Source organism: Molothrus ater, chromosome 6 (genome assembly GCF_012460135.2).
Source record: "Molothrus ater isolate BHLD 08-10-18 breed brown headed cowbird chromosome 6, BPBGC_Mater_1.1, whole genome shotgun sequence".
Lineage (NCBI taxonomy): Eukaryota > Metazoa > Chordata > Aves > Passeriformes > Icteridae > Molothrus > Molothrus ater.
The window spans coordinates 16,730,543-16,742,574 of record NC_050483.2 but is presented as its reverse complement, the minus strand read 5'-3'; the positions used below and the strand labels follow the sequence as shown (position 1 = coordinate 16,742,574).

General features: G+C 39.4%; 1 protein-coding gene across 13 annotated transcripts in view; it reads left to right on the top strand.

The window, feature by feature from the left end:
* The first annotated feature begins 277 nt into the window (after positions 1-277).
* The window catches only part of BRSK2 (BR serine/threonine kinase 2), a 304,503-nt gene continuing 292,748 nt past the window's right edge, over positions 278-12,032 (top strand). For 8 of the 13 annotated variants that reach the window (XM_036383424.2, XM_036383421.2, XM_036383423.2 and 5 more), the window contains exon 1: positions 279-713. In XM_036383424.2, the coding sequence (XP_036239317.1) occupies positions 620-713 (94 nt within the window). In that variant the 5' untranslated portion in view covers positions 279-619. Of the gene's footprint in view, positions 714-12,032 lie in introns of all 13 variants that reach the window. The other 5 variants (XM_036383420.1, XM_054515038.1, XM_054515039.1 and 2 more) reach the window with 2 other exon arrangements.

The following is a 12,032-nucleotide window of genomic DNA, read 5'->3' as shown; positions in this document are numbered from 1 at the left end:
GTTAAAAGAAAAAAAAAAAGAAGTGTATGTTTGGCTCTTAAATTAATATACACATTAAATTATATTTAATTGTGCCTTATCAATAGGCTGATGAACTTAGGTGTTTGCTGCTGCTGCCATTGGTCATGATGCTCTGTAGCAGGCAGAGGCAGCAACTGCTGCTGATGGAAAAGAAAAGGTAGTGAAGGAGGAGGGGAGAAGAAGGTGGGAGGCGAGGGGATTGGCTGCTCTCAGTGCCATTCACAGCTGCGGCCCCGGCTCTTCCGCTGCTCCGGCTCTGGCTCTCCCTTGAACAGCTCCTAGAGAGAACAAGGCGTGCGGAGCTCGGATCACCAGCATCATGCTCCTCGGGCTTGGATCGTAGATCCCCCTCCTTGAACACTGAAACAACTCCTTCGTCTTTCAGCGTCCCGAGCAGACCCAGCGAGAAAACAAGCACGTGAGAGAGAGAGAGGAAAGAAAGAGGAGGAAGACGAAAATCTGCAACCAAGGGGACTAAAGCAAAGAAAAAAGAGTGCTTTGCTTGCACAGCTGCAAAGTGGGAATTTAAAGAGCTGCAGAGAGAGAAATTCCAGCTCATCAGCACATACACATTGCAGAATTACAGATCCAGGTAGAAATGACATCAACAGGGAAAGAAGGCAGCGGAGCTCAACATGCACAATATGTTGGACCCTATCGTTTGGAGAAAACCCTAGGAAAAGGACAGACAGGTTGGTTCTTTTGCAGCAGCACTGGTGCTAGAGGGAAGGTGCTGTAGCAGCCGGCGAGGTGTTGGGGATGGGGTGTTCGAGGGTTCAGCTTTTCCCGTTTGCTGTTTCAGTGAAGATAATATTCATAGGGGATTTTGGCCTTTATTTGTTTTTAGTTTTCATTGTAATTCCTTCTTTTCTTCATTTTTTTTTCTTTTATCCCTTTTTTATAAAAGAAAGAAAAAGAAAAAAAAAGCCCAGGATGCTTTATGTTCGTTACTCCTGCTAATGGGTGTTGTTCTGATGACAGCCAGAGTGCATGCAGAGGAAAAAATAGATGATCTGCTGCTAGTGGATTTTCACATCCGTTTCTTCACTGCCCTACTTAGAAGCATTTTTCTTTTTAATCAAATTATATTGAAATTAAAGGTTCACAGCCTGTAGTACCGAGGAGGTGGTGGTGGTGGTAGTGGGGGAGTCACCAGCAGTATTTCATGACATCATGATTGAAAAGGGTGTAGTCCTTAAGGTGCAGTTGGGGGGGGGTGGTGGAAATATGTACAGTATGTCTCTGGCACTGACTGCTGTGGGTATTTAGCAAATATGGATGGATGGGCTGGTGGTTTTTGTGGGTAGGGTCTGAAATAAAAGAAAAATAGAGGATCGGTAGCAGAATTCATTCTGGTTATGCTGTGTTTTTGTAGGAGGGGTTGGGAAGGGGGGAAGGGAGGTTATTTAATTATTTTTCTTAAGGCTTGTTTATGAAACTTGCCCCCAGCAGATTTTCCTGAATGGAACAATGGTAAGAAATATTAAAAAGAGGAAAGCGAGTGGAGGGAATTAGCAGAGAGCAGGTGCTTCTGCCCTACATGACATAATTAGATCCCCTAAATGCGTTCAAGATCTGGACTTACTGTTGCTTGCTTGGATAGCATATTCACTTCAAGGGCAGGGGAGTATTAATTGGAAGAAAAACCCTTAAAAAGAAGCCCAAACGTCTTCCTTCTTAAAATATTTTATTTTTAGTAACAGGTGCAATAAGCAATGGCATCTGGCAAATTCATTGGGTTGGGATCCCCCCAAAAGTGGATTGAGACTTGAGGTTATAATTTAGAGAAGGGGTAAGATCAGCCATAGGGGGGCTTCTTTGGGCATGTGGGTGTTAAGTGTTGTTCATTATGGTGGGACAATAAAACATGATGCATTGTGGTGTATTTTTTTTTTATAACCCAGCCGAGCTTTGCCCATCTGTTGTCTAAAGGATTTAATAGGCGTTTCCATCCCCAGCTGCTGCCTCTGCTCTGCCTGCTTCCTCACTGCCCTGCGTGGCAGCAGCTCTGCAGTCCGCAATTTTCTTAGGGACACAGTCAAAATCCAGATCTTTCTCTGTAAGAAGCAATGCTCTTCTGAGATGATTGATTATAACCTCCCCCCCATCCTTCCCCTCCTCTTCACAACCCCATAGCAACCGTTCAGAGACATGGATGAAGATGACATTGTCTTCTAGTGGAAGTGACTTTTATTTATATTTCTTTTTTTTTTTTTTCAAATCTCTTCAGTATATCAGCTGCTCTGTGTAGTTCTCTGTCACTGTTTTGGTTACCACCTTTATCCTTTGCATAGCTCAGTGGGTCTCCTGCAGCTGTGTTCTTAGTAAAATCTGTTCCGATGATGGTAATGAAAATATCCTACAAGAAAAATTACGGTATAATGTTAATAAAACTGCCCTATTTCTGCTGATAATCCTTTCCTGAATACTCCAGGTGATCAAAGAGCCAGCTATAGATGACAAATTCATTTTTGTCTTCATCACCATTTCCTTTTTTCTCTCTCTCTCACCTTCTCAGCACCCCTCCCTCCCCTTTAAATGCAATTGTGCCTGAGATTCCTGAAAATACAGCTGCATTAACCTTTTGCTCCGTGTTCTTATAGCCTGACGTTGTGGTCCTAAAGGGTTATCTGCAGCTTTGGTTATGTTTTTTTCCTCTCTGCTAATCTTCCTATCTTCCTCCTAAGTGATTAGCGACGTGGGGGTGGAGAGAGAAGAACAGGATGTATTTAGAGGCTTGCTGCTGTTGGCCTCTGCAGTTATTCAACCAGCTGGACAAGGGTGAAAGTTTCCTTTTGCAGTTTTACCATATAACTGATCTTTATAGATAAGTCTCTGCTGTTTGCACACATGAATGCACATGAAATGCACAATACATGGTGTCATAGAAGCTGGAGGTGGGGGAAGGAGGAAGAGAGATCTTGAAAGTAGCTGATGTCAGTCTGTGTCTCTCCTTTTATACCCGCCCTTGATTAATGGAATAACGCACTGAGGTGAAATCTAACTCAGTATTAAACATAGATGGCTAAATATGGAAAGATCCCTTCTGGTCTTCTCGCATTTTCTGTGCTAATCACATTTGGGAGCATGCAGAATGGCATAACCAGTGTGTGCCATGTAGCTCATCCTCATCCTGCTTGTTTTGGTGGGTAAGCTGGCAACCTGCAGCATTTCAGGGAGAGGACGAGCAGTGCAGTAAGAGGGCCTGATTCACCATAGTACGTTGGGTATCTTGGCATTTGGGTTGCAGTGGCTTACAGATGAAGGAAGTTGTGATTGTAATAATTCATTTAGAGCTTGACTTTGAAGCTTGGAAGATTAGGAGGTAATGTTTTGGAATTTTTTTTTCCAAGGGGATGAGGAAGAGTGAGAAGAAAAATCTGACAAAATGAAATGATTAATAGAAAGAAGTGTAAGTTTTGTTGCAAAGTCCTGTCCATTTTGCAGTGATCTTCATATCCATCACTTTTATTTGGAATAAAAAATTATTGACTCCATAAAGTTATTTTAGATAGGCAGGTCAAGCTTTGCTCCCAGATACATGGGCATTATACAAACGTATTAATCACTCTTACCTGCTTGCTGACTGTTCCAATAACTGGCATCAGAAGAAGGGGTTTTGAGGAGGAGTGAGGGTTCATTCATAGTTCAGAGCAGACTTAGGATTCCATGGAGGGAGAACTTAATGGTAGGTAAAACTTCCTTTGGCTTTCTCTCTGTGAAGTTCATGCTGATTGCCACATTAAAAGCTGAAAAAATGTATTTACCAGCAGCCAGCAACCTACTGGTCCCTGCAGAGAGGTCTGGTTGTGATATCTGGGGTGAAGTGGGACCTGGTGATATCTGGCTGTGGGTGGGCAAAACTGACAGGGAAAAGCCTTCTGTTCAGATTGGTGGGTAGCAACTGAAAGTGTTGATTGATCAGATATGCAAAACTTGTCCTGAGCAGCCTTCTGGGCTGGTGCATCACGCTTGCCGAGGGTGGCTGATGCCACAAAGAGAGGATTAGGGCCTCTCAGGCACAGAACTGGGGAGGGGGACAGTGCTGAAAAATGGTTGGGCTTAGGTCTTTGCCCCTAGTGGGAATGAGAGAGGGACAAAAATTCTTTTTAATAATGCAACATATGAATTTAACATCCCATTTGAGTACTGTAGCAACATGGTTTGCTTTTGTAATAGGTTGAATTTAGAGCACCTCTTCCTGACGTCATCTGCCGGAATAGCTCATGGAATCTCTATGTAAATGATCTTGCAAGACTATGAGAGGCATCAGAATCTTGATTGTTGTACTAAAAAAATAATTTTGCAGAATTGCCAGAGTAAAAAAATCACTGCTATGTATATATATGGATGTGTGGGGAAAGGTTGTTTTATCTCAGTTCCATTGGTACATTCTTTTACATCGTTAATTATAGGAGGCTTTCATTGTAATTAACAGTAGTGAGCAAAGGATGTGTGTCCTGTTACAGTAACACACATGGAAACAGTGTGCCTTGAGAAGCCCCAGGCACACCTGATCATGAACCAGTGTTATAGCTTTAGGTACAGGTTTTCTTCATTTGCCACTAATTTTACATGAAAACAGCTTCCTGGGTATTCCTTGGTCTATTTTTTTTTTTTTTAATTCCACAGTTACCTCTGTTCTTGTATTTCTTTTGGCCTCATTAACACCTGTTTCACCTTTGAAACTCTTAACACTAATTCAAACTGACTGTAGTGAATATTTATTAATGGGTGCAAAGATGAGGAATTGAAGTATTTCTTGTGAAGGTCTTTAGCATTTTGGAAGGTTTTCTTGTGTTTTCATTTGACAGTCACTGTATAGGCTTTGGTATCATTGTTTGCTGTAGCACCAATTTAGTGCCTAGTGGAAATTTTTAAAATGCTGATTTGTCTACAAGCAATAAGGCATCAGTTCTAAGTGGGAGTTACTCTATTCACATTGAGATAAACTTCATGGGAAGTTTAATGTTGCTTATTCATTTTCTTATGTTCCTTTTATCTGTTTTAAGCCTGGTACAGAGAGTTGTGTTTGAAACTCACAGCACTTTGACCTTCACAAAAAGTGTAGGGGTTCCCTTTCCTGCATTGCATCCCATATAGCTTACAGCTATTTTGGTGTATAACATGCTCATTATATATGAGCCATGAGCGAGGTGTTCAGCACTGTGCTGTTGGGTTATGTAAGAACAGAAATAATTAAATTTGGGTCTTAGAGAATTTAATAGCTTTTTATTCAGTGAGAGCTTAAACAGGTCATTTCCTTACAGCCTTACACATCTGTTTCCATGACACTGGCAGAAATTGAAATTTGTTAATTTTTTTATTTGTCTCTGTCAAATTTGGTTGAAAACTTCAGCTCTGTTCAAGGAATGTTGGGTAGTCAATGTGGTCTCAGAAGCCTGGTTTTCTTAGGTAAGTAGGCTAAACAAAGTACGTCCTCTTCATTCATACTGCCACAATTTTTTTTCTAACGCAGCGTATTGGATCTAGAGATAATCTAAGGAGTACAGCTTTCTTCCATTTAGCTGTCTAGATGGATATATCATTGTAAGAGGTGTAAATCATTGCAGTTTTCCTTGTGGCCTTTTTAAACAAACAAGCAAACAACAAACCAGTATATATCCTAATAATATTTTTATACATATACTTTGCTTTCCTCATGAAAGTTTCTTTCAAAGCAGTATGAACCCATACTCTTCCTCATTATAGTCTGTGAAGACTTAAATGTTGAATTTGTAAGCACAGAAATAAATACTGCAAGCAGTACTGGAGGTAGTAGAGGTCTTAATAATTAAATTTTCCCAAGGAAGGTTATGTCATAGTGACTCACATGTAATGGATTATCAGGTAATGGTTACGAATTTTCAGAGATTTGGTCTTTCTTAACTTTATATACCTTTCACTTTTCAAAAGTACTGCTTTGCCTGCTTTACTGACTGAAATAAACTAGTATTACCCTGCTACTTGTCTGAACTAGAAAGTTCAGCTATCCTGTTTATGAGTTCCACTCTTTTTAGTTGTTTTGTTTTGTTTATTGTTTGAATTAGCAAATTCCTGTTTGCTAAATTCAGTGAAAATGAATTTTGACTTCTGTCCTTCTGAAAACTTTGTAGGGGCATGCCGTTAGTCTTTTACTTCATTATCAGCAGCACAATTATTATGAACTTGTGGAAATGGCAGCAGGCTCTGGATTATTGTTTTTCTTTGTAAAGCACAGTAATCTTTCTCACCCAAGAGTTGTTAAAATTCTGATACTGTCAAATGAGTACAACTCTATGACTACATACTTACGTTCCAGATGCCACCAGGAACTGTGGAAGCACTGGTTTCACAAATAGGGTTCTTGCACCGTTCAAGCACTTTTCTACTTTTTGTTATTGTTCTAATATCATTTTGTTCTGCCACAGCAAGGAGGACTGCATTAGGGTGAGGAGAGCGGTTGAAGAAAGGAAAAAATATTCTTGTTAAAATTTATCTCCTGAGAGGAATTCTTTTGATCTCTAGAAAATCTGTGATTCTGAGAAGAACCAAGAGTAGTGTCTTAGGTACGTTCTTTCAATTCCTTTTGTAAACTGAGTGGAGCAGCCAGTGAATGCTTTGGACTCTCCAGCATTGCAATGTTTTTCAGTATACCATAAGTTTACTCCATACGTACATTTTGGGAAGTCTTTAATATTGTGTGCTTTAGAGAGTTAAACCATAATTGCAAGGGCAATAATAAATGCGATACACACCTAAAAATTAGCAGGTGCTTAATATAGAACAAATGCATGTGGTGGAAAAATTCCAGCTTGCTGAAAAAATGGAAAGGAGATGAGAAGTTTGGAAGTAATACCTTCTGAAGTAAAAGACATTGCATGAGGTCTGTACTATGCACATACGAGAGCAGTCTCAATAAGACAAGGTGGAAGCCTGGATGTAGATTTCCATGGAGGTGCAGTAAAGCTAGAGACATAGATGAATGCTCAAGTAGTGGTCCTCTTCTAATGCTAAGATACTGTAATTTGCCCTTGTGAAGTCAGTCATATTTGAAGTTGAGCTGAATTCAGTAGAAGGATCATCAAGTCTGGGATAAATGGATGAGGGTGGATTTTTTTTTTTTTTTGTTTGTTGTGGATGATCCTATTAAGAAATATCCCAAAGAAATTTTCTGTTTTTTTTTTAAACAAGCCCAAGATGTTTAGCAATCCTAGTCAATAATGCTGTTCACTCTGCTTATGGAATATGAGGAGATTGTTCCATTTCCAGTTCATGCATAAACATTATGTTTTTCTACAAAACAGCCATAATGATCTGTAGAATAACATGAATAATTTGTTGTAAATAGTGTTCTTAATGAACTTGAACCATCTTCATCTGCAGTGTCTGTAAATGCAGAGTGATTTCCTTTAAATCCTTATTTGTTTCAGATTTTCTGGCAAACAGCTATTTTTATCTCCTTTCCCCAACTGTCTTTACCTCACTTATGGATTCTTTGCACTTGTGCAGTATTCAAAGATTTGAATTGTACTCTTGAATGTAGTCTGTTGTGTAGATTGCATAAGAGAATTTCATTCTGCTTAGATCATTGTGCAAGCACTTCCAGTGCAGATGTTTGCAAGTTCAAACCAAAAATTCAGTTTTTCTGGACAGTTTGGACACTATTCCTATGAGCATCCATGCTTGGTAGATGTGAGTTTTCCAGAAAGTCTTTTAAAAAGACACAGAAGTGTGACCAGATTAAACTTGATATAAAATGACTACTTTTAGAGCATATTAATATTGTTCATCCAGTTTCATTTTACTTATTCTACATTTAATTTTGAATGGGAATATAAATTTTTATGATTTAATTATATTTACAGACTAGAAACATTACTAATAAAAATATGTTAAAAACCACACTAAAAAAATTACCCAGAAGACTTTTTTCCATTGCTTCATAGCTTTTGAAAGTTGGGTTTGAGTGGAGTTTAGGTAGAACAGCAGAATTTGTTTTGGTTCCTTTCATAGAAGTGCATTACTGGCTACTGATGTAGCTGCAAGCATTTTGTTCTTGGATATGTCATTTGTGGCAGAGATGCCTATGAGGGTGCAGTTGTCCTGTATAAACAGGATTGCACTCTTTCTTTTGCAATGACCTTGGGATAAACTTTTTAAAGGCTATTAAATGCAAGTGTGTCATGAGACTAAGGACAGAAAGCAGTATGGACCAAGGTGGTAAATGGTGGTGTGTGTTTAGGCAAACCCAGGTACATCCTTTTGCAAGTGGTACTCTTGCCTTCCCAGAGGGCAGAGTAACCTTCAGGCTGGTGCAGGTGGCTGATGGATGCTCAGTGCTGGAGGTGGTAGTGTAGGACACTTTCCTTGAATTGTTAGTGTTCTTGGTTTTATTTTGAGGAAATGATTTTATTATTTCCTGAAGGCCACAGAGACATATCAGGCCAGCTGATATAAAGTAGCCCTAAAGCTGCCCTAAATAACTCTTTCATGGAGTTCTAATAGCCAAGCTGCTGTTCTGCACCCCATGGCTGTGCTAAGCAGTTTCTGGCTTTTAGACTTTTGTTGTACCTACTTTGGGGAATACTTTTTAAATTTTGGTTTTTTTCACATAAACGTTTTTAATTTGGGATGGAGTAAAGTTAGACTGGAAGGGACTGTTCTTTGTGTAGCCCACCAGAGAAACAGGGCTGCTTTTCAGTTTTTTATCTAATAATACATCCATCGATAATCAGTGATTTTTATAATTAAGGAGTTTGGAGAAAGTAGATAACTTGCCAGCTGCTGACAAAAGGAGATTATTGCTGGTGAAAACTTTGCACTGTGATCTGTGAATTAGCTGACAGCAAATGGGTTAATGCAGGGTGCAGGGGGATATTGAGGAGAGAAATCATGGTCAGGTGGCTTAGGGTGGGATGCAAGTACTATCTATTTTTCTTTCTCATTTCAATGTTCTAACACTATGAGGGAATTATAGGCATGATAATATTTCCAGTGAAGTACTTACCTTTAATTTTTCTAAAAAGGAAAAGTGTTTTCAGGCATCCATTTAGTAAGTGCTCTTCTGGCTCTCTGCTTCTACTTACAAAACAACATGCTGTCTTTGTATCCTGAGGCTTTAGCAATTTTGATTTGCTTTCTTTTGCACTATATGCTTAATGGGGGAGAAAACAAATCAGTGTGGTAATGTATGTATTTTTTAAGAATGTCTACATTACCTATGTATTAACACACTCTGTTTTTGCAGTGTCATTGCTCTGTGTGTTCAGCTTTAAATGCCATAAACTGACTCCCCTTGTATTTTACCTATCTAAAGCACTATTGACTGCAACAGCAGGAATGGAGGAGCTGGTTTCTGGAAGAAGCAAACTGGACTCGACAAAAAATATGTTAATTTTTTTACTGTTTGTCTAAAGCCTACTCTTAGAACTATTAAGTGTCAGTCTATCAAGGTGGAACAGCAGCTGCAAATGAGAATGTGCCAGGTCTTCATACTGATCCAGCAGGGAATGATGATGAAATTGCTTAGCTCTTTATCTTCTTTCATTCTTTTTCTTAATTATTTTTAATTTAGAAATTTTTTTCTTAATTTGCTTTCAATAATATCTTAAATATTATTTAATTATTTTATGCATGGCTAGCAGTGCAGACACTAGATTTTTACACAGATACTCCAATTGGAAAAGTGATTGTTTTGTTGCTTTGGTCCAGGATGAGGCGCACCAAAGCCCAGGTTCATAGTGTTGGCTCATCTGCCTTACAGGAATATAATTTATGAAGAAGAGGGACCTTCAAGAACATATTTGCAGCTAAACATGAGCTGGAGATGTACAATTTCATTTTCAAAAATTATATTAAAAAATAAATGCCCCGGTCTGATGAAGTGTAAGACTCATCTAGTGTAAGACTTTGATAAGACTAATGTTTTGTTGCATTTGCATTAAAGCACAAGTTTAAGTGGGAAAATAAGACTTCATATCCCAAAACTTTGTGGTGCTAAATGTGTGGGATGCTGAAAATTTTCTGATGTCTTTTGCTGATTGTTTGCCAGCAGAGGATTGGGTTACTTATCATGCCAGCCATTTGCCCTGGCTGAGTTTCATTTAGTGATTGTGTGAATGCCTTTCAATGAGTGTGACCTGTCCCCAAGATTAAGGAATGGATTCGACTGTTTTAAGATTTTTACCATACTGGAATCCCTTAATCTCTCCCAGTATTCTATTACAAAGCTCTCACCATATTTTCAGATTCTGAATGATGGGTAGCTTGGCTGTCATGATGAGAAAACCTGCTGGCAGCAGGTACAGGTTTGGGCTATGGTTTTCTTTTTGAAGTCCTCATCATCTATTTTTTTTGGTCTGCACTTCTGTGGGGTTTTTGGTTGGTCGGTTTTTCTTTTGGCTGCTTTTGTGGTTTTGTTTGTTTATCTTTGTTTTAATGTTTGATGTTACCTTGCCTCTTCAAAATGGAAACTGATCCAAAGATTGTCATCCTAATCTAGAGGCTACTAGACAGATATTTGGTTCTTTCTACTGCTGTAATCTCTTAGAGAAAATTAATTAAGATGCTAGGAAGGTATCTTCTCCTAGAAAATTTCTGGGAATGTTACAGTTCCAAGGCTGAGACCCTTAATTGTTCAGGCTCTATTTAAGTAGGTTCATGTTTACTGCTTGAAGAGCTGGTAGAAATACTCAAGGACATAGCCCATATCTAAATAAGCATATGTTAGTGTCAGATTTTTTTTTCTTAACTGTATGGGCATGGTAGACTAAAAAACAAGGTATTTTTATGGTTGTCTCCTACTTAGACAAGATGCTTTGTCTTTGGGAAATGAATACTGATGCACTGTATGTCTTGGAGAATTAGTTTCTCTTAGGTGTATTTTTTTTCTTCCACATTTCATGTGTCTTGCCCAGCTTGTGAACTGAGGGGAAGGATAATTTGTGTTACATTATCTGCATGTAATCCCATTCATGCTAAGGCACTAATCCTAGTCAGGCCTTTGTGTGTGAATAGGAAGTTTCATTTAAATATAGGAAGAAGCTCCTTCACTGTGAGAGTGGATTGCACCTGGCACTGGTTGCCAAGTGATGTTGGGAAGTCTCCTTCCTTGCATCTGTTCAAATCCAGACTAGACAGAGCCTTGAGCAGCCACTCTGGTTGGCTGTGCTTTGACCAAAGGTGATCTCCAGAGATCGCTTCCAGCCTCAACTCTTCTGATGTTCTCTGTTATCCTGTGCAGCTAAACCATAACTTGCTCAGTGAACTGTAAAACGAAGGAATTCAGTTCCAGTTTTGTACCCTATAGTTCCCTGCTGCTCCTGCTCTTTCTCTGTCCATTGTCTCTTGGACTAGGTGAGGACAATGTTTGTGACTCATTTGGACTGTATCTGCTGCTTGTCCATCTTTTTTCTTTCTCTTGAAATACATTAAGAATAAATCACAAGTGAGCTTTCCGTAGTGGGAGTGATAGTTTTAGTCTTAGTTTTTTTCCACAGGCATTCAGCACTCTCCACTGAATTTGTAGAATCTTAGAGACTTCCCTTGCTCTTTCAGACTTGATAATGGGTTCTGATGTTATGGGGGAATTGCAGACAGACAGCCTGACCCTTTAAATTTTATTTCCTTTAAAATATCAGGTTAACAGAAAGCTGTCCTAAACAGCACAGGTTCTCTAATCTTCACTTGCTTTTGAGGGCCATGAGATGCTGCTGTGGCAGATCGAGATTGCTGCAATACAACTGCTCTTCAGATATTGCCCTCACCTTGGCTAAGATTCTTATACCAAAGTTAGAAGGACATGGTGGTGCTAACAGCACATTACGATTCTCTAATGCTGGGGGAATCCCCATACAGCTTGGCAGGCTGGATTGCTGCCTGCTTGCTGCTGCTGGAGCGGTGCAAAGCAAGGGCAATGGAGACTTGAACTGGGGCATTTCTGTTTGCAGAAAGCTGAGCTCAGTGCTCGGGGAGTGTGGGAAGAAGGGAGCTCTCTCTGCATTTCCTCCATGTATCCATTTTGGTACAGT